Source organism: Electrona antarctica, assembly GCF_951216825.1.
Source record: "Electrona antarctica genome assembly, chromosome: 11".
NCBI classification, from domain to species: Eukaryota; Metazoa; Chordata; class Actinopteri; order Myctophiformes; family Myctophidae; genus Electrona; species Electrona antarctica.
This window is the reverse complement of record NC_136792.1, coordinates 21,086,924-21,108,537: the sequence shown is the minus strand read 5'-3', so window position 1 is coordinate 21,108,537 and position 21,614 is coordinate 21,086,924. Positions and strand designations below refer to the sequence as shown.

The 21,614-nt window shown below is 42.9% G+C and overlaps 1 protein-coding gene across 1 annotated transcript in view; it reads left to right on the top strand.

Annotated features, from left to right (window-relative positions):
* Positions 1-15,464, top strand: part of sorl1 (sortilin-related receptor, L(DLR class) A repeats containing) — an 82,655-nt gene extending 67,191 nt beyond the window's left edge. The window contains exons 35-48 of the mRNA XM_079514095.1: positions 366-535; positions 770-882; positions 1,485-1,589; positions 2,895-2,961; positions 3,056-3,138; positions 3,429-3,519; positions 3,661-3,851; positions 5,340-5,459; positions 6,946-7,110; positions 8,394-8,568; positions 8,693-8,799; positions 10,445-10,637; positions 11,398-11,610; positions 12,269-15,464. Coding sequence (XP_079370221.1) covers positions 366-535; positions 770-882; positions 1,485-1,589; positions 2,895-2,961; positions 3,056-3,138; positions 3,429-3,519; positions 3,661-3,851; positions 5,340-5,459; positions 6,946-7,110; positions 8,394-8,568; positions 8,693-8,799; positions 10,445-10,637; positions 11,398-11,610; positions 12,269-12,336 — 1,861 coding nt within the window. The 3' untranslated portion in view covers positions 12,337-15,464. The remainder of the gene's footprint in view (positions 1-365; positions 536-769; positions 883-1,484; positions 1,590-2,894; positions 2,962-3,055; positions 3,139-3,428; positions 3,520-3,660; positions 3,852-5,339; positions 5,460-6,945; positions 7,111-8,393; positions 8,569-8,692; positions 8,800-10,444; positions 10,638-11,397; positions 11,611-12,268) is intronic.
* Positions 15,465-21,614: the final 6,150 nt, after the last annotated feature.

Genomic DNA, 21,614 nt, shown 5'->3' with positions numbered 1-21,614 from the left:
GGTTTGCGTGATCTGCGCAAAAGGACAGTTAACCCATTTTGGGCGGGAACCCCTTGTGGTGTTTTAAACATTATGTTATAATTTAGCGATTGAAACGTGCTTGTAGGTCTGCTATTTTTGAAAAATCGTGAAAATATTTATTTCAGAAAACTGGAGGATTTAGAAGATTTTTTTAAAATTTTGAGGTCAGGCCTAAATGGGTCAAATGATAAGGGACAATATCGGTGGCACCCAACTGTACAGCATGCCATGTACTGTAACTGTAACTGTGTTCCAGGCTCGTGGGCTCCACCCAGTGGACCAGCATGGACACACACAGCAACAAGAGCAGCTACACCCTCACTGTAACTGTAACTGTGTTTCAGGCTCGTGGGCTCCACGCAGTGGACCAGCATGGACACACACAGCAACAAGAGCAGCTACACCCTCACTGTCCTGCGACCAGACACCACCTATCAGGTGAAGATTCTCACCCAGTGCCTCAGCAAGATCCATAAAACCAACGAAGTTCTGACTGTCAGGACACCAGAGGGACGTAAGTATAGCCGTTAAACACATCTTTGTAATAGTGCTGTAACATACTATTTTTGTTAATACTGTAGCTAGTACTAACACAGTATTACTACTATTACTACTGACATTACTGTTACTCATACTGTGTGTGTGTGTGTGTGTGTGTGTGTGTGTGTGTGTGTGTGTGTGTGTGTGTGTGTGTGTGTGTGTGTGTGTGTGTGTGTGTGTGTGTGTGTGTGTGTGTGCGTGCACGCAGTACCAGACCCTCCGAGGAACCTGCAGTTGTCATGTGACAGTGGGAAGGATGGGGTAGTGGATGTTTCCTGGAGTGCTCCTGATAAATCTCACGGCCTTGTCAGAGAGTACATAGTAAGAGCAACACAAACACAGTAGGGATGGGAAGATATACCATATTCACAGCATACTTAATTATACGCACATAGACTAACATTTACAAAGGCAGCGCCTGCCCTCCAACTGCATTGTAAAGGCAACTTTATTATCTCATTTACTGCTGGAGTAAGTAAATAAATAATTCACAATTGCCAGCGTTTTTCCTTACAGTCACAGAATATTTATCTCCAGCACGACCAAGCGTTGCTAAACACAACAAAAATAATAAAATCATCGCGGCTCTCTAGTTATTGGCCGTTGGATAGAGCATGTCTCACCAAAATTGCAGTTCTTACATGATGTGAATAATAAAAAATGTCTTTGGGATTTTGAACAGGGAAAACACAATGTGATCCAGGGCATGTTGGCTTGATGTCAGGACTTGAGTACTCCATTGTTTAGCCATAGCCAAGAATACAAATGTATTGTGTGTGTGTGTGTGTGTGTGTGTGTGTGTGTGTGTGTGTGTGTGTGTGTGTGTGTGTGTGTGTGTGTGTGTGTGTGTGTGTGTGTGTGTGTGTGTGTGTGTGTGTGTGTGTGTGTGTGTGTGTGCGCACGTGCGTGTGTGCTCGTGTCAGGTGGAGTACAGTGAGCGTGGTGGGGTTGAATGGACGTCACAAAGAAGTACCAGCTTCAACACTGAGATCAACAACCTGCAACCCAACACAATGTATCTATTCAGAGTAAGTACACACACACAGCACTTGACATCACTTCATGTGGCTGCTAAGTCTATGGACTTTTAATGTTCGCTAACGCTTTAAGCAGTTGGCAGCCACAGTGGGTCCCGTCACTTTACATTTTAGATTTTTATAAATTAAACAATGGAATGCAAATTTATAAATGGCTTGTTTTTCTCTGCTGTACTGAAAATGTATTGAATCTTGACCCAAAACCACAATTTGTATGAAACATTACACTGACACACACACAACACGCATAAAGGAAACCCTGGTTAGAATACAGGTGATTTCACACGCATGCACAATTTGTCCATTACACATACATTACACATGCTTACTGTGTGTACACATCAGAACAGATTAAAGGCTGGATTGTACTTATATGACAAAAAGTAGATCTGACAGCTCACAACAGTTCACATTGATACGTGTTGTGAGCCTATTTTCACCAGATCACAGACCTGAAAACACCTCATTCTTAGTGCCGTCATATTAAAGTCAACTCCAACGGTCTCTCAGATTTGTGACTGAAATATCCCTCTTCATCTCATACAGCGTGTCACTCTTCTGTTCTGAAAACTTTCTGTGAATTATTTTCTTTGTGTCCTGTTTTGTTTACCCGGTGTTTGGTCATGTACTGGTGGTTTTGAAAACAATTTACCACAATGAAATGGATGAAAGAAAGAGCACTCTGTGCACCACTACCAGGCTCTAATGAACATGCACGTCTCATGGGAGTGAGCAGTGACCTGCTTTCAGGTGTGCTCTGCTCCCAATGGAGACAGCAGACTGTCTTTCATCCAACTACTGTATGACATCGCGGTCACAAAGCGCTATGTTGTAGCGAGAAGATAATAGGAAGTGACACAACCTGACGGAACACTTTCAATGGAGCTGTTGTAGTACAGATTGAGGATGACGTCCTCCAGGTGACGAAACCCGTATAGTCGCTGCTGAGTCCTTTTCCTCACATGCGTTGGAGTGTGTGTGCCACTTGAGCTCCTCCTCGATGTGCGCTCCGAGGAACTTGAACTGGCTGACCCTTTATACTGCAACACCATCGATGAAGAGAGGCATTTGCTCTCTCCTCGGCTTTCTGAAGTCCACAATCAGCTCCTTTGTCTTGTTGACGTTGAGGTCGAGTTTGTTCCACTGGCACCAGAGTGACAGTGATCCAACCTGATCCCTGTAGGCATCATGGTTGACAATCCGACCTATTACTGTTATCTGTAATTAAGTACATCACATGTACAATGTGTTAACTGCGTGGTATGGTAACAATGTGTGTGATCGGTTAATTGACAGGTTGCTGCGGTGACCAGTCGCGGCGAGGGCAACTGGACTGAAGTTAAATCCATCACTCCCAAGAAAGGTGAGAGGCACCAATGTGTACATCACTCATTATTTATTTTGTGAACGTTGAATATCTCTGACCTACCTTCTCTCTCTCTCTCTGTTTTCTCCAGCTCTCCCTCCCCCGTCCGTCATTGTGGACAGTGTCACCAATGACTCCATGAGCCTCTCCTTCAGCTTCAACTCCCAGTATGAGGTCAGACACTGATCCTGAGTCTGTTGGTCATAGTTTGATCCGTTCATCCACACTCATCCATTCATTAATTCAGAACTGTATGCTGCACTAAGTGCACTATTTAATGTTCCTGTTCTACCCTGGATTTCAACCTGAGTCTCAGTATCAAAGTATTGCATTTTTTACCACTGTGCTAATAGAGCCTCCCTACTTGCTCTGGGGACAAATGGAATTTTGACCTTCAGGTCACAAATCGTGTCAAACCAGAAACGGGATTGTGTCAAAGTGTGTACAACTGTCTGTTGGTTCAGGTGAAGCAATATGTGGTGGTTTTGTCCTGGCTGTTCGACACCCACGCCAAGGAGAGCCGAAACTACACAGTCAGAGACAAGATCCTTAAAGGTGAGCTTTAATGTGGAACAGAAGGACATTATTGTAACATGCAGGAAGGACAGTTTAACATGCAGGAAGGAGAAATTGATGACATGACAGATATATGATGTGATGTTTGACAGATATATGATGTGATGTTTGCACCTATAGCTTCCAGTCTAACAGCTGGGACAGACTATGAGGTGGCGGTGTGGGCCCACACCAGTGTGGGCGACAGTCCCACTGCCCTGTCCGTCGAGCAGACCATGGGAACCCAGCCTGAACGCCCCCTCCTGAAAGCCCGAGCTGTCAACCAGACCATCGTCGACTGCAGCTGGACCACAAAGGGCATCCCCGCACAGGTAATCCCCCCCCCCCTTCAGACCTGTCAATAGACTCTTAGGTGTTCACAGCACACCACATACTACAACCTTACTGTCACAAGGCTATAGTAAAGAATTGTTGACAAGAACATTTATTTTGGCTTTCGCTGTAGGCTACTTAAGTCAAAATTAACATAATTTCTAACCAGAAATAAATATATCATGACAGGACTTCCTGCTCATGAGCAAGGACTGTCTAAAGAGGACGAGATGCGAAGACCGTACGGGCGACGCCATGTTGCTTATGGTGCTCCATGGAAGGAAAGGAAACATGCGCAGTTGAGACCAAGGAAGCTGAACGCGGAAGTGTTGGCTGCATATAGTCCATTGCGCATGTTTCTTTCCTTCCATGGAGCACCATAAGCAACATGGCATCGCCCGTACGGTCTTCGCGTCTCGTCCTCTTTAGACAGTCCTTGCTCATGAGCAAGGAAGCTTTGAGAAGGAAGGACATGGTCATGTGACTGGGCTGCGCCATGACGGATGCTGTCATGGGAGCAAACCTATACACGGAAGTTCGGCAGAATGCATTGGAGTTGATGAGAGCTCAGTGACCAGCTCATGAACAAACACTATTTCTGAATGACTGAGACCTTCTGTAAAGTAATCGCTTCTGTAAAACAACAGAAGACATATAACACATTATTGTCTGCTGTGTTGCTTTTCGATGTGTACACTGTGTAATTTTTATAGAGGTATGGTATCTAAAGAGCACAAAGTACCTTTCTGAACATACCAAGTATCGCGAGACTTCCCACCGTTTCCTGTCTGGCAGACAAATCTCGCAATACCTCCGAGCCAGAAACGATACCTGCTGCTGTTTAGATCCTCAGATAAAATTATATACTGTCTTTATATACATCTAAAAGCATATACTGTGCACTCTGTGCACATCTAAAAGCATATACTGTGCACTCTGTGCACATCTAAAAGCACGTGATTAGAAAACAACCTGTGATATGTCTTCGTTTATATTCCTGAACCAATTATATGACTCAATTGTTCAGAAATACTGTTTGTTATGAGCTGGTCCAGCCGGCTGCATTTACTGCCATGTATTCATTGAACTTCCGGTGTGAGTTTGGCTCCCATGAAAGTGTCAAAGGAAATGGCCCAGTCACGTGACCATTTCCTTTCCTTCTCAAAGCTTCCTTGCTCATGAGCAGGAATATGATCAGGAAGTACTGTTTTTGAAATATTATTTCAACAAAATGCCCAAAGTGCTTACTGTGTGTGTGTGTGTGTGTGTGTGTGTGTGTGTGTGTGTGTGTGTGTGTGTGTGTGTGTGTGTGTGTGTGTGTGTGTGTGTGTGTGTGTGTGTGTGTGTGTGTGTGTGTGTGTGTGTGTGTGTGTGTGTGTGTGTGTGTGTGTGTGTGTGTGTGTGTGTGTGTGCGCGCATGTGTGTGTGTGCGCGCATGTGTGTGTGTGTGTGTGCGCGTGTGTGTGTGTGTGCGCGTGTGTGTGCAGGTGTATGGTGTGTTTTATGCCACCTCTTTCCTGGACCTGTACCGCAGTCCCCGCCGTATCAACAGCAGCAGCCTGAGTGTCATGGTGACGGTGGAGAGCGATGAGCAGTATCTCTTCCTGGTAACCCTCCTTTCATTCACAATAAACACTCAATTGAATTCAATTTTCAATTCAAAGGGCTTTATTGGCATGAGAAAACATACGTTTACATTGCCAAAGCACAATACAACAATGTTGTACATTTGAAAGTCAGAATCTTCAATAAATCAATTTCTATGTACCAAGATCACTGATGCAGATATGGTAGTTTTTTGTCATTAGTCATGTTTTCAAAATCTCCGTGGGTGATTGTAATCTGTGGGAAGCATGTGTCTCTGATGTCTTGGTACAATGGACAGATGGTTAGGAAGTGTGACTCGGTTTTCACTTGACACTCACTGCCTTCATGTCAACACAAATCCTGTTGGCACTGTGTGGGTGAACATGTTTCCAGTACATGTGCTGCATTAAGGCACCGTTGCCATGTTTACCTAAATTCAATGACTGGGCTAAAACAGTGTGAAAACAACTCAGAAATGTAAAATTGCTGAACCAGTGTAGACTTTAGGGCAGTCCTTCATATTGGGACGGTGATATGATTTGTTTAAAAAGCAGTGGGTGTAGGTTTGTCAGGGGCCATTCTCCCAGCTGTTTTAGCCTATAGATTGAATCTAGGTTTCCCCAGACGTATCGTTTTGCAGTACTGTTTCTGCTGTGATCTTTTACACCTTAAACAAGCATGTAATCCATGATCCGCACCGACCAACTAATCTCAACCTTAAAGGTTTGGTGGTCCTTCAAACGTGCATTAACACTTATTTTTGCTAAGGACGTGTATAGACGTCCTGGGAATAAAAACACGGGGTGCTAAGGACATGTATAGGCGTCCTTAGGTCTTTTTTATTGATATATAAAATAAATAAATACACAATCATGTGTATATTTTTTGGTTGGCCTTTCCTTCTGCAGTGTACTCCTTGTGTTTCACGCATGCGCACTGCCGTTTACTTCCTTGTTTATGGCTCCACTACAATGGCTCGTAACTCTAATCTAGCTCTAGCTCTCCATGGTTTTGACCAAAAGGACAATGTTCTGTCTTCATTTCTTACTTCAGGAAGCATCTCGTTTGGAATGTAAAATCTGCCATATCTGCTGGCACTCCCCCCGGCAAAAGTTGTGTTAAAAGGTTTTAACTGAAAAATCCACTCCAGTGAGCCATGGCAGTTGTTCTTTTCTGTTCTGAGGCCTTTTCAGCTGCAATGAAAAAAAACGTTTTTTTTGGGGTGACATTTAGGTCAGACCTAAAAAGAAAAGACAATATAAATTTGATGTCATGAAAGGAAAGGAAATAAAACAGGAAAGGAATAAAACAGATCATGAAGTTTAAATATAACAAAACATAATACTGATTTGCCCCCTGGCAAGCAGCCAAATAGCCTGCATCCTATTGATATGAAACTTCTGTGTGTCTGTGTCTGTGTCTGTGTCTGTGTCTGTGTCTGTGTCTGTGTGTGTGTGTGTGTGTGTCTGTGTGTGTGTGTGTCTGTGTCTGTGCACTTGTCCTCAGGTGCGTGCCATCTCACCGTATCTGGGTCCTCCATCTGACTATGCCGTGGTGAAGATGATTCCCAATGAGAGGCTGCCGCCCCGAAACCTCCACCGTGTTCATGTGGATAAAACTCAGGCCTTGTTGAAATGGCAACCGCCTTATGACGCCCCAACCTCTGATCTGGTAACAGCTCTCACACATGAGATCAGACCCATTTTATCCCTAAGTTTTTATGTTTGAATCCATTCCATCCGGGAAAGCACCTGTCTCATTTTAGATTTTATCTATGTACTCGTTGCTGTCTAGAAGAAACCACTTTTTTTTCTTTCTTTTTTTTCATAAATCAATGCTATTGAACACCCTTTAAGTCTGTGTGTTGGTTAAAGAAATATTGAACCAATGGAAATTGGAAAGTATTAAAAAGCGTTTCGGCGACAACCTTCTAACTCCATTGGATCCTCATCAAACTATCTGCCAAACCAGCTAACTCCACCCATTTAGCCATCTTTTTGAGTGGTGCAACCACTCCAAGGAACAGCAATGTCTCTATGGGACTATGGGACTATGTCCCGATGTTTAGAGTACCAGTAGGGGCAAAAGTGGCGCTGTTGTGCCAGAAACAGGGAGAGAGAGAGAGAGAGAGATAGTGTTGCACTGTTGCCTGCTAATTACAGAGGGAGAGAGAGAGAGAGAGAAGCAGGGGGAGAGGGGAGTTGCACCACTCAGTTCACACATGTGTGATTTTTTCCATAAATCAGTGTTATTGAACACACTTGTGTTCTGTCTGTTGGTTAAAATATTGAACCAATGAAAAGTATTAAAAGGCGCCTCGACAAAATCCTCCTAACTCCACTCGAGCTGGATGTTTTTTCATTTCCAGAAAAAATTACATTTTGGAGTCTGGTGGTTTCTTCCAGGCAGCAGAGATACAGTATAGCATTTTTTTAATCGGCCTCAGGTTTAAATGGGTTAAACATGGGATAGGATATAGATTGATAATAATAAGAAGAAGAAACTCGGCAGAGGTCAATTCAATTTAGCCTCTGCATCTTTTTTCTGATAACCTTACTTGAAACAATATAGACAGTGAATGACTGCGCAGAGTAGTATAAATGGAACAAGGACCGGAACATCCTGTTTATATCTATGATAAAGTTGTCTGTGTGTCTGTACACCTGTCTCTGTCCCCCCATAGCTGTGCATTATGAATCTCATTCATAGGAAACCTTTTAAGATGTTTTATACTGGATGAAAATGGAGAGGAAATATAGAGACATCATATTATTTATTTATTGATTGAATGATCATATATGTCATAGTCTGGCCACAATGTTTCAACATGTGCACAATCACATGAGATCACATGTGCATATTTCACCCACACAATAACCTGGGCCATGCTGGGTACCCTATTTCGAAGAATGTGGGCTCAAAAACACACTGAATGTTTTGTTTTGTATTTTCAGACATATGCCATCCATGTGAGGGATGTGATCCGCAAGTCTGAGGTGGACTACAAGCTGAGCACCCGAAATAACACGGTGGAGTATCTGCTGAAAGGCCTGGAGCCTGGAGGTCTGTACAGCGTTTCTGTCCGCCTGCGCAACATGAGCAAGGATGCCAGCTTCACCCTGAGTACAGGTGAGACCACCCTGAAGATGGAAGGTCCATTCAGCTTCTCTAATGTGAAACATCATCATTGGCATAGAAATGTGTGTGGTGAAACATCGGTGGCATAACCAAAGTTCTTCCGCTCTCTCCCCAGTCCCACTGCCTGCTCCTGAAGCTCTGAAGATCTTGACAGAGAAAGACCACGTGTTCCTGTTCTGGAAGAGTCTGGCCGTCAAAGATAAAGGCTTCAACGAGAGCCGGGTGAGAGAGTAGCTACTGAACAACAACCATAGGGGACCGCCAACCGGACAATGGCCACCTGTAGGCCTCTTTAGCCACTGGTTCACAAAGTGGGATCTGGGAACCCCCAAGGGGTCCTTGACCGTTCTAACGGGTGCTTCAAAACGCCACTGAGCAACTTCCATTGAAATTAATAGCGGGGGACGAGACGGGACGCTGTCGTTCCGGTCCTCCCTCTATCCTTTATAACTCTATGCGCCCAGGATTACAGCTTAGGCATTGGCACTGGGTGAAAAATGGACAAAATCGTGGGTTAAAAATGTAGTGTTAAAAATCACACCCGTGTGAACTGAGTGGTGTAAGGTTTTATATAGCATGATCAGCTGTGGTCTGACGTAATGTCTGACGTAATGAAATCACACAAAATATGTTAAGTAAAAAAAGCTATCATTTTTGATAAATGTATGTATCACACCCGGATGTGATTTCACAACTGGCTGTTTTTGCGCAGAGAAAATGACCACGGTTGCTACGGTCATCCAGTTCACCCGGGTGTGATTTAATTACGTCAGAAATTATTTTGAACATAGCAACCATGCTCATTTTTTTATGCACACAAAAGCCAGTTGTAGGAGTGGTTTACACCACTCAAAAAAAGCCAGTTGTAGGAGTGGTTTACACCACTCAAAAAAAAGAAAAGAAAAAGTATTTCTATGAAAACGTGCATTTCCCGTCAGTTAGTCACCCCATGCCTCCATATATGGTCATGCCTTGTGAAATCACGTAACAATACATGCCATCATCAGGGATCTCCATATATGGGCATATATGTAGTTGCGACGTAGACAACATTGCCAGGGGCCCTTCCCTATAGGGGCCCTTCCCTATATGGGAATGTCAAGGAAAAAAGGTGGCATTCCCAGCCGATGCCCTAATACAATCCTTGTTATGCTCATATATGGAGATCCCTGATGTCATCAATATGGGAATGTCAATATATGACCATATTGTGACAGTCTCATGATAACCAGTGTGGTTGCCGCGACACAACTCACTTGCAAATGAACCAAGTTGGTACAACACATGGATCTATTCTCCATACGTGGAGCTGACTATCATCACCTGGTTCTCCATATATGAAGATCACAACACTGACCTCATCAAACCCTGGATAGCCATACATGGTTTGTTTGACATACTAGATCTGCATATATGAGCCGGCCAGCAACTTTACATCTGACCTCACTGACACCAGATTAATAGTTTAACTCCTGCTTCTCAATTGTGCCGTATTAAGAAGCTCTGTTGTTTCAGCGTGACCTCGCCCTCAGGGCGTCTTACTGGTCTTATAATATGAATTATAATTATTTTCATTACATTTACAGTGACATTCTCTTCATCAGCTTCAGCTTACATGTAAACTGCCAGTCTAGACATTTATTTAATTCATCCGTGAGCACAGGTGCATTAACGTGTGTGTGTGTGTGTGTGTGTGTGTGTGTGTGTGTGTGTGTGTGTGTGTGTGTGTGTGTGTGTGTGTGTGTGTGTGTGTGTGTGTGTGTGTGTGTGTGTGTGTGTGTGTGTGTGTGTGTGTGTGTGTGTGTGTGTGTGTGTGTGTGTGTGTGTGTGTGTGTGTGTGTGTGTGTGTGTACGCGTGCGTGCGCAGGGCTATGAGGTGCACGTCCACGACAGTGTGACCAACCAGTCGTCGTTCCTCGGCAACACCACAGAGACTTACTTCCGCATCAACAGCCTTCTGGTGGGACACAACTACACGTTCTCTGTGCAGGCCCGCTGTCTGCTGAATGGACAGCTCTGTGGAGAGCCCGCCCTCCTGCTGTACGACCAGCTGGGAACAGGTAATGGTACTAGAGCTTTGCCTGGCTTGGCCAGATGAGTCTGGCCAAGCCAGGGAACTAGAGCCACTCTCTGTATGTCGAGTCATTAACTCATTACGATCTGGAAAGCATCTGTGTCACCTTAGCTTTTAAACTTTAGCCATTGGAAAATAGCAGATATATACAAGCTGCGAGCTTGTTTTTTAATCGTGAAAACGTGAGCAAATATTTGAATATATATTCTTTCACAACAAACGTTTTGAACTCATATCTGTGCTTCTGGGGGGTCCCTGGAACAACATATTGTAAGATGGGGGTCTGCGGCCAATTACATATAATTTTTGGGGTCCTAGATTGAGAACCACTGATATAGAAACATAGGTTTTTCTGAAAACTGTCATGATTTAGAAGATTTAGAAGACATTTGTAGAATCTGATCTCAGGTCTCAATGGGCAAAGAAACATAAGACCTACAAGCTCACAAGACGTGATGTTGCGGCGCTTTGTGAGCTTGTAGATTGGCTGTTCAGCGAAGAGATTTAACTCCGGTCAGTGAAGTATATAGCCTTTAACCGCTTGAACCCCAGTCATCCATATTCTGGGGGGAACATTCGCCAAAAATAGCAGATCTACAAGCTCACAAACGCATCGCAACGCTTTCAGTCCTGATCGTCTATTTCTGGTAACGAGATTTGACCGAAAAAGAAAAGCGGTCCAAGTACAGTTACAACTCATGACTCGAAGACTAGAGGGTTTGAGTGGTTAACTTTTCTTGTTCCAGGGGCCATTGATGCATCCCGCAGTGAAGGCCAGTCAGGGGACATGGCAGCTGTGGTGGTTCCTGTTCTCTTCCTCCTGTTGCTGGGTGTGTGCGGTGGCATGGGGGCACTCTACATACGACACAGACGCCTACAGAACAACTTCACTGCCTTCGCCAACTCCCACTACAACTCCCGCCTGGGCTCTGCTATTTTCTCCTCTGGAGATGAGCTGGGTGAGACATCGGTTTCAGAAACATTGACATTTCCACTGACTTACTAGCTTTCTCTTTCCTACATGTATGTATAATTCTAAACCTTCAAGAGATGAGACATTGTAATCTAAATGTGTAGCACAGTCAAATTGGCACTCTCAATTGGAATCTTTATGTATATAATCGTAACCCATTTTTTGATTTTGACCAGTAGGACAACCAGTACATTACATAATGTATACTGTAGTTTGATCATGCGAAGAGTGGTTCTCAAAGTGGGGTCCCGGGACCCCCAGGGGTCCTTGAGGGAGTTCCAGGGAGTACCCAGCTAAATGATTGGTAGTTAGGAGGTGCCAAATGGACCCTTAGAGCTCTGTAACTCTGAAAGTGTGCAAATGGAACCAAATGGACCCTTACGGGTTAATTTGGTTCCATTCGCGATTTACTCAGAGTGAGCACACAGAGGATTTTACAGTGTAGATTAAGGTCCCAGAGATTTAAAAGAAATTGTGTGAAATGTGGCACTGGCGTCTGTGTGCTAATGTACCGCACGTAGATCAGACTGGGGATCCTTGACATTTAAAAAGATTTGAGAACCACAGCCTTACAACATGCAACGACACCTATACTGTAAAACCTTTTTATTTTAATTGAATCCCTTTGTGATCTTTATCTCCAGGTGATGATGATGAAGACGCGCCTATGATCAGTGGCTTTTCAGACGATGTTCCCATGGTGATTGCATAACGAGACCCCCCCCCCCCCCCCTCTACTGATGACACGGTAGGACGAGGGACAAGACCACTGTTTGTCCCAACTGTCCCGTTTGTCCCAACTGTCCCAACTCTGAAGAAAGGAAACCAACAAGAGCAGCAGGGGGAGAAAAACTAACGAAAGAGATATTTTTCAAATATACAATGCACTTTTTTGGATGCGCAATAACTTATTTTTTTATGATATAATATATATGTGGTGAAAAAGGACTGGGGCAAAATAGCTAAAACGAGGCAGACGCTGAAGCCAAACTGTGAAGGATTTGAGTTTGTGGAGATTGCCAGGGATAGAAAGACTGTTTGTAATGCAAACTCACTGTTCATAGTAGTTGAGTAGTTCATAGTTTGTTGCTTAAAGCCAAAATTAGCATCCAGCAACTGGAACATAGAATGCAAAAAAAATAAAAAAGATAAAAACACACACATTAAATGGTACACATATAGATGTATAATGTACTATACACCGTATGTACGTTAGAAGATATTGGACCAATACATGGTAAATACATTGCTATAGTACACACTGTTTGCAAGACTTAGGGAAATGTTGCAACATTGTTTACAAACTGTAGTAGAATATGAATTTATTTGTCTGTTCAAATGATCCCACTGTCTATGAGCTGTAATCACAGTGACAGTCGAGAAACCCACCCACAATTAGAATTGGATTGTTGACACCATGAAGTGTCTTCATGTTTGTAAACCACCAGTGCGGAGCTACGTATATCATCCAACACACGTACCATGCTAACACTTATAAACTCTCTGTAGGAATGTTCAAGTTGATGGAAGAAAACTCCTCATATCATTTCTATCGATATGTGGGACAGCTGGTTATGTAAATATTGGATTTGATCATATCCTGGTACTTGTAATGCTACACAATGTCTTTCAGTGTGTTTTGGCTTTTCGTTGGTCAGGACCACCGAACACTATTGTCCACCCTGCTTCACCATAGTTGTAGTTCTGGAGTGTTTGAGGAAGTGTGTATGGGCTTCTCAGGGAACTGTGTAACTGGCCACTGTCACCAGAGATTAGACCAGTGTTTCCTAGCTGGTTTCACACTGGGACCCACGTTTGTTTTTGCACTGACTTTGTCAAGTCAGACACCATTGTATGAAATATTCTCTGCTGAAGTCATTCTTTTTTTTTTACCCTGTCAGAAGATTCCATGACCCCCTGATGGGTCCTAGCCTACACGTTAAGAAGCACTGGCTTAGACATGAGTTACTCTTGTATTGGTGCACAGCCTCTGCACAGATCCTGGAGCAGCTTTACATGTGGTGGCTCATAAACGGGAGAATTTGAATGGCATTAACTCATTTATATTTAGCTTTGTGGGTTCACTGATAGCGAAGATTAGCTCCCAAAGATGGTGAGCAGTGTAAAATGAGAAGACATTTCTCCAATATGTTTGACAGCAGTACGATTCAATAGTGATGCAGAATATAAACTTTGATCCCCACCCCCTCACAGTTTGTACTTGAACTTACTATTACATGATGGTAAATGTGCCAAGATTAAGAGACGTTTTGGAAAGAAAAGATTTTTTTCTTCTGATCTTTCCACCTCTCATCCCCACTGTGTTGTCCACCAGCTGAAATATGTATATTTTGTCTTTTATTTGGGGCCGTTTGACTCAATGAGGCAATCTGCTTTGCATTGAAATCTATTTTTTTGTCTTGTTTGTAAAGATGTATTCATGATTGTATTTTATACGAATGATTTTAGGGCATTGTCTGATGCAACGTGAACATTGGTGTCAATAGTACCCTCCCTCACACGCACATACTGTATGCGTCACGTGCACACACATACACAAATTTTGCACCAGCAGCTTTGTAAAGCACCCATTCATCCTCAGCATGGTACTCAGATACTGTGTTTAATGGTATATGCAGACTAGCTTATACATTTAGAACTAAGCTATCCAGTCACATTGTCTAACCAAGAATGACAGGAGAAACCAGCATATTATCACTGTTTCTGATCTCTTTATAAACCCTTGAAATCTGAAGGTGTACACCAACAGAAGCAAGCGCCGTAAAAATGATATTCAACATTTTAAACATACTGTATTCAAACAGGTATCTGTTCAATGGGGAGCCTGGTGACTCAGACCATGTTTCTTGTTAGTGTGAGGACCCAGGTTTGAATCTGACTCCCGTCGTTTCTTGCATGTCTGTCCTCCCTCTGCTCTTACCTCTTTCTACAGTCTGAAAAGAAAGCATAAATACATACAGTAAATATCCCCCTGAAATAATTTGCATCTGTAGTTTGCAGTGTGTGACTTTATTATGCTTAATGGTTGGCGTACATTTTCAAATGTGGTGAAAGAACAGAACAGTGGGAAAGATTAGGGCCACTTCCACTCTTATTAAATATGAGTCCATATTTTGAGTTTAGTCTCGTCTAGATGTTCATTCTCCTGCTACTTCATCGGTACTTCAGACCTGTTCAGGTACTCAACTGTGCCACATGGTAAACCGTGCAGTCCTATTCTGTTTCCGAGGGCCTTAAACCAGTGCATCAATGCTGTTGTACTCTGTGTACACTGTGTACATTCTGTGTTGTACTTTCTTTCTGTTACAGGTGTTTGTTTTGCCACATATTGCCTTATTAGAACACATTGGGTTTGTATGTACTGTAACTTGTGTAAGATAAAACAAGTGCATGCATACACACATGCTTTTTGGATCTATGTAAACGGAAGGCTTTGGAAACTGAGAGGTACTGAGAGGAATCATGGACAGTAGAATTTTTTTTTTTAACTGTCATTTTAACTGTTGGAGCAGGCACATATACTGTATGTAAGCCAGCCACTTACTGTCCTTGTCGCCAGTTTTTATACGTGTATAACGCATGATTATCAGTTATTACGTGACCATTTCTTTGCCCCTGTCGTCCAAAATGTCAACTCTTTACTTTCTGTAAAATATGCTTCAAAATGTTCTTTTGCACAGAAAATTATAATGACATGATGACCATATCTGAAGGAGTTGATATCTTGCTTGCTTTTACTGGAGGGCTGAGAGGAAGTGAGATGTTATGAGGTGTTTTAAAAACCACTTGTACTGAAATAAACTTGCTGAAAACGTTTGACCATCTTCCCTTCAAGTGTGTTTTTCCACTCACAGGGATCTTTTGTGTAATTTTTCCAGGGTTAAATTCATTCAAATCCATCATGTAAATGGTAAATGGTGCATTTATATATACCGGTAGTGCCTTTTTATGCCAAGGAGCTTTACATAGATTGTGCATTACATTCACCCACACACTGATGGCGGAGGAAAGTCACGAAACCATGCAAGGCTTCTTGCTCATGGACACTTCAACACTAACTCAATGTGCAAAGTACAGGACCACCTGGCTCTTAACGGGGAATACCACTCATTTTTAACATTTTGCTATGTCATTAAACCTTAGAGTTGTGTGGAAATAACATATGGAATGTCAGAACAGGTAGCTCCATATATGGAGATCTAAGGGTTTGAGGTCAGATGTAGAGTTGCTGCTGGCCAATATTGATGACGTCAGGGATCTCCATATATGTGCTTAATATCCATCCCTGATGATGTCACGTGATGTCAGATATTGTCAAAGGCAGATCTCGAGAAGAATGACACGTTCTAGTCAACTTTTATTCAATACTGAAGATGTACTGAAGACTGTGAGAAGCTCATTTTAGGTTGCACGTGTACAGGACAGCCCTCTTCAGTAGCCTTTATTCAGACAACTGGCCTACGGCGCTTTAAATATCCCTGTGATTTATGAGACCAACAGGGCAGGCCCCTGTAGAAGCCATGATGAACGAACAGCAGTGCCCCAGCCTCTCTAAAAACCCAAGTAATTATCGGAGAGCAGTGAATCTCTGCAATCTAATAGTGCTCTCAGTGTTCTTTTCAAGCTTTTAAACTAATTCGTGATTGATCGCTAATTATCGGTGACAGGGCCTCTAGAGACAGCTGTACACTTTCCTCCTCAGACATCCACCCCTCGTCCTTTTAACAATTGAAGGCAGCGATAACTTTCACAAACAGTCGACTATGCTCGTTGTTTGGACTAAGTCAATAGTCCTCAAGACGTTTGAATAATCATTGTGCCCTTTTTTCCCAATAAAGGATGCTGCTGCACAACAATAAAGCACCGGAAACCCAATATTACACTGCATGGGGGAATGATCGAATCATGAAAAGCAAAGTGCTGTTTGGAAAGTCTCAAACTTTAGGTTGGTTAGAGTCTCTGCATGTAAATGCTTAATTTCAACCAGTAGCATAGGCTAATTAAATAGCTGCATGGATGTATAGAGAGCCTGCCTGTGAAACAGATGGTTCCAGATTTGATTCCCATTCTCAGCAATGTGTTGAGGTATCCCTGAGCAAGACATTTAACGCCTAATTTCCCCTATATTGTAGGAATGAGGTCTAAACATAATCTGAAATGGTTTTTATTGTCTCCACCAGGCCGAAGGCATGGGGAGAGAATGTTTTGCACTCTGTGTGTGTGTGAGTCCATGTGTGAGTGTGTCCGTCCGTCTGTTAACAGCTAATCTCCGGCACCGTTAACCCGGTCGATGCCAAATTTTGCACACACACATGCCAACGATCAACCTCTGCCCCAAATTTTCCAGAACGGCCTATTATAGCGCCACCAGAAGGCCGACTTTTGTAAAACACATTTTTTTATATATTACTCCTCCAGATTCTGTCTGGCAAATCGTTACACACTATCTCTATAGTCATGTGTTCAAGACGGATCTGTCCGATATATCATATTCCATCCTAATTGGCTAACATTGGCTTTCAACGTTTGCAGGATTGGCCCGTTTTGAACAAAAAGCCTCAAATCATGAATGCAGTGAGAGAGAGAAGGGGAGAGACACGCAGCAAGGTCGTCATGAATGGGACTCGAACATGCAATGCGCTGTCAGGCAAGAGCCTATAGGCCTATGTGGCATGCGCCCGGACCACCAGGCCAGTGGGCGCCCCACGCAGCGTTAGCCTGGCTCCAGCCCTGAATCGCTAGCCACGCCCATTAAGAAAATTTGTTCTGAATAATGAGGTGAAACTAAATGAAAATGTGTCAGGCTAACACAGCGTGCAATTTACGGGAAATCTTTCACGGACTTTCCTACTCGGCTGAGGAACATATCCCACCCTTTTAACATTGGTCTGTTATAGCGACACCAACAGGTGGATTTTTGCAAAACACATTTTTGGAACAAAATGCCTCAAATCATCCAATTGCCATTCAAGGCTTAAGAAGAAATGGCACCCTTTTCACATTGGCCTATTATAGCGCCACCAGGAGGCCACAACCTGACCTGCCCTGGTGGAGACCTGTGCCCCGAGGCCGACGGGCACTTTATCTAGTTATTAATTCATTTAATGGATTCTCTATTTTCTAAATAAAACTTTCAATAGTAATCCACAGTCGAACATTAAATTGCCATTAGCCTTAATATTGCCATTAAAAAACATTGGCATTTTACCGATAATACATTTAATTTTCTTATGTCAAAATATTGTCTCTGGTAGTGGAAGAAGAGCTTAGATTTATGACCCTCACCCGTGCCAAGCCCATAATAATGACAGCACTGAGTCTACTGAGCTCGTGCATTGATGTCCACTATCTAGGATATGAATCACTGATTCGTCCCTCTTAGAAAAGCATTTAACAACGACACTCGTCAATGACAGTGTATTTGTTTTCAGGCTAGGATCAATTCGGTCTGGGTTTTTTTACTCCCCCCGTCCTGGAAATCTATTCCCTCAATGTGTCTGTCTGCAGTCTGCACGATGCGGACTATAAAAGCGAAGTTTAGTTCAACACAGCCTTCACTTGACCGTGAAGCTTGCAGGACTCTACACAGTATTGGACTGTGTGTGTGTGTGTGTGTGTGTGTGTGTGTGTGTGTGTGTGTGCGCGCGTGCGTGCGTGCGTGCGTGTGTGTGTGTGTGTGTGCGCACGCGTATGTCCCATATAGACCAGAGGGACGCTCTGCTGTGATTGGTACACAAATATTGTCCAAATGGCCAGGCCTATCATTGAGCAATGAGCAGAGCCCGTGGAGATAGAGTTGTTCTCTTATTAGACAAGAAAGGACCGCTTTATGTCGACCTCCCCAAACATGTGTTATTTTTGTAAACCATCATCACACCTTTACTTGTTGTTTTCTCATTTGACAACCAATCATGTATAGCCAATCACAGAAGAAATCCTTTCAAACGATGGGAACATGGATGGAAGTGGAACTCAACCTCAACTCATGGAAGCATGTGCACTCTACAGGTACGTAGCCCATTAGCTCTGTAGCTACTTCTAATGTATGGTTTTAGTCTGTTGTTCAATTTTTTAAATTAGATTAAATGTTATGACTTTGAACGGTGACTTTTGAGTTTTGATATTGTGATAAAGTATGATATGGGGCAATTGGTTTAACTTTTTTCCTTTCTTTTTTTTATAGTCTGACTCATTGGCAGAGAAAAATACGGTGTAGGACGTTGGCATGTTGCGCATTAGTATTTGAAAACAGAGAGAGGGAGAGAGATTATTTTGTATTTATTTATTTATTGCAACTCTGACTGGTGGTGAAGGCGAGTGGACACTAGTCACAGTAGGCCTATAGTCTTTTCCAGAGCGCTGGACCGCTGGACTTTTCCTATTTTCTAAGGCAGTGTCTGTGGATATACACATGAAATGGGCCATAGGAGGGCAGTAGGGCTCCACAGAACATCCATTAACTCAAATCATCGCAGCTGTTCTGTTCCAGAGCTCCTATCCTACATGACTGTATTTGGCTATAGACATATCCCCGGGATGGTATCCCGGTCGTTACTTTATGTTTACCCTGTTGTGTCTAAAACGTCTTTGAAGTGCAGCTGAGTGAATATGATACATTTTTTTACTGTATAATTAATAGAGACATAATTGTATAGGCCCATACATCCCCACAGGTCCACCACCGTCCGTACATTCATAGCGAGCCTGTGTTGTGAAGAGCTTTGATCATCACCAGTGGACACTGGACAGTGGTCAACAGACAATCAGTTATTATGTGCATGCGTGGTAATTAATTTAATTTGTTTGTGATATGAGCTACTGTTGGTTGGAATTAAAAGTTCTCTATCATGGCATTTTTTATAGTTATAAAATATATATTTGGCTATTATGACGTCAAAGAAAAGTAAGGTGATGGCACATTTTGTTTCCAGTGATACACCCAGAGTCGGTGTGATATAGCTGCTGTAGTAGCTTAGCCTATAGCCAAGTCGATGCAAGGATAGCAATTATTTTGAAAATATTCTTACAAAGTCAATTAATTGCAATGTCAATAGATGGAAGTGTCACAAAGGGACTTCAATTTTAGCCTTTAAGTAGTAGACAATGTGTGCAATAGTCTGGATAATGATTATGTAATTGCTTGGATTCCTTCCTGATTTCAGCATGGATTATTGATGCCTGGATCCATGTATAGGCTAGGCTCCCAAAGCTTCTTTCCTGGCATATTGTCCATGGCCAGTGGTTTACTTAAAGAAACACTCACCTCATCTAAAGACAATACAATGTTTAGCAGAGTATATATATAATATACATGACACCATGGGTCATCAATATCATAAATATGTACTTACATGGACAGAAAAGTCCTGGCCTTGTCCGTGGAAAATGTTTGATTTCCTTTTGTAGTTACACACCAATGACACCATTATAATGTTCTTATTTTGATTACTGAATTACCCAATTACTGAATATGAAGTCTACAGGTTTTCTTCAGAATTTGTATGATGTTGATTTATTATGACACATTAGTCCACTAGTACTAGTGGCTGTCAAACACTTTATTTACAAGGACCCCCATAAGTCTGAGAGTGTTCAAGAGTCTGTAACTCTCAGAGTTGCAGACCTGTTATGGTCATTCATGTGTTTTCTGGTAATGGCGACCATAGGTCGCAGTTACTATGAAAACCTGCATTTTATTATTGTCCGGAATGTCCGCTCATTTTGCATGTCTGTCGCAAATTTGATAATGTCCATGTCCAATGTCCCGGGCCTGTCGTCATGAAAGGGGGTGGGACTGAATTAGGCCCAGTAAAACAGCACTTCTCCTGCTGGTCACAGACCAGATCCAGCCAGTCTTTGTGATCTGCCACTGTTATTATCTTCAAAAAAGAAAATTGTTTTAAGGCGACAAACCACTTAAATTTTCATTCCGACCTATTGAAACAGTTCCTATATGTTTGTCTTTGTCTAAGTTCTCACATAACCCCCGTTATCCTCCACCCCCTGATTCATCCCTTCATCACCTCATCCTTGACACAGATTCTACCTTTCTTTCTCTCATGTGCCAACCTAGATTCATCCCACTTCCTTCGATCCCTTCACCCCTCCTCCCCTCTCCCTTGTTTATTCCTCTATTCTCAACCCTTGTTCATGCCTATCCTCAATGCTGTTTCCAATATACCAATGTAAGTTTCATATAGTGGTGCTGGTGTGGACTTCTTGCCGGACTTCCCTTTAAAATAAACATACAGTATGTGTGGGATCTTCTATCTGGGTCAGGATCTCTCACTTGGTTCTAAAGAAACAGTTCAAACATGTCTTCCTGTGTACTTGGGTGTTTTGGGTTTATTAACTGAGAGAAGGAGAAAATAAACATCTGCCCCGAGGAGTCATTACTGTGTTCGACCCCGATGCATGCAGCTTGACATGCGTTTGGGGTTGGCCTGGAGGAACAATGGCCCCTCACACATGTGTGTTTACGCAGGGGCAGGTAGATGGACGCTGTTGGCCCATGACGCGTTTTGATTAACAGAGCATCGTTGTGTTCGTCTGACCTCCTTTCGTGGTCGTCCCAGACGGACTACGGCCAGGCGGCTGTCTTCTGTCTGTAGTCTGTGTGTGGCATGCGGCGGGCTGTATGAGCTGGAGTTAATGACAGTGCTTTGTTCAGCGGCTAGGGCTCTGTCAAGGGAGACCCCAGCTGGACAATAGGCAGGGTTAAAGGTCATTGGAGGACCCAGAGTGAGAGGGCTAATGAGGACCTGGCCAGCAACATGGGCTGTTCGAAACTTTGTCCATTTCCTCCTGAAAGAGGTTATTTTTTAAATTGTGAAGTTTTCCACAGCACCTGCATGATTCATTAGAAATTATTTAATCTAGGGCAGTACAACACAATCATTCTGGTATGGATGTGCACACCGGAATAGCCATCAACTAGCTTGACCTGGCAGTAGGTTCCAGGACTAGTAC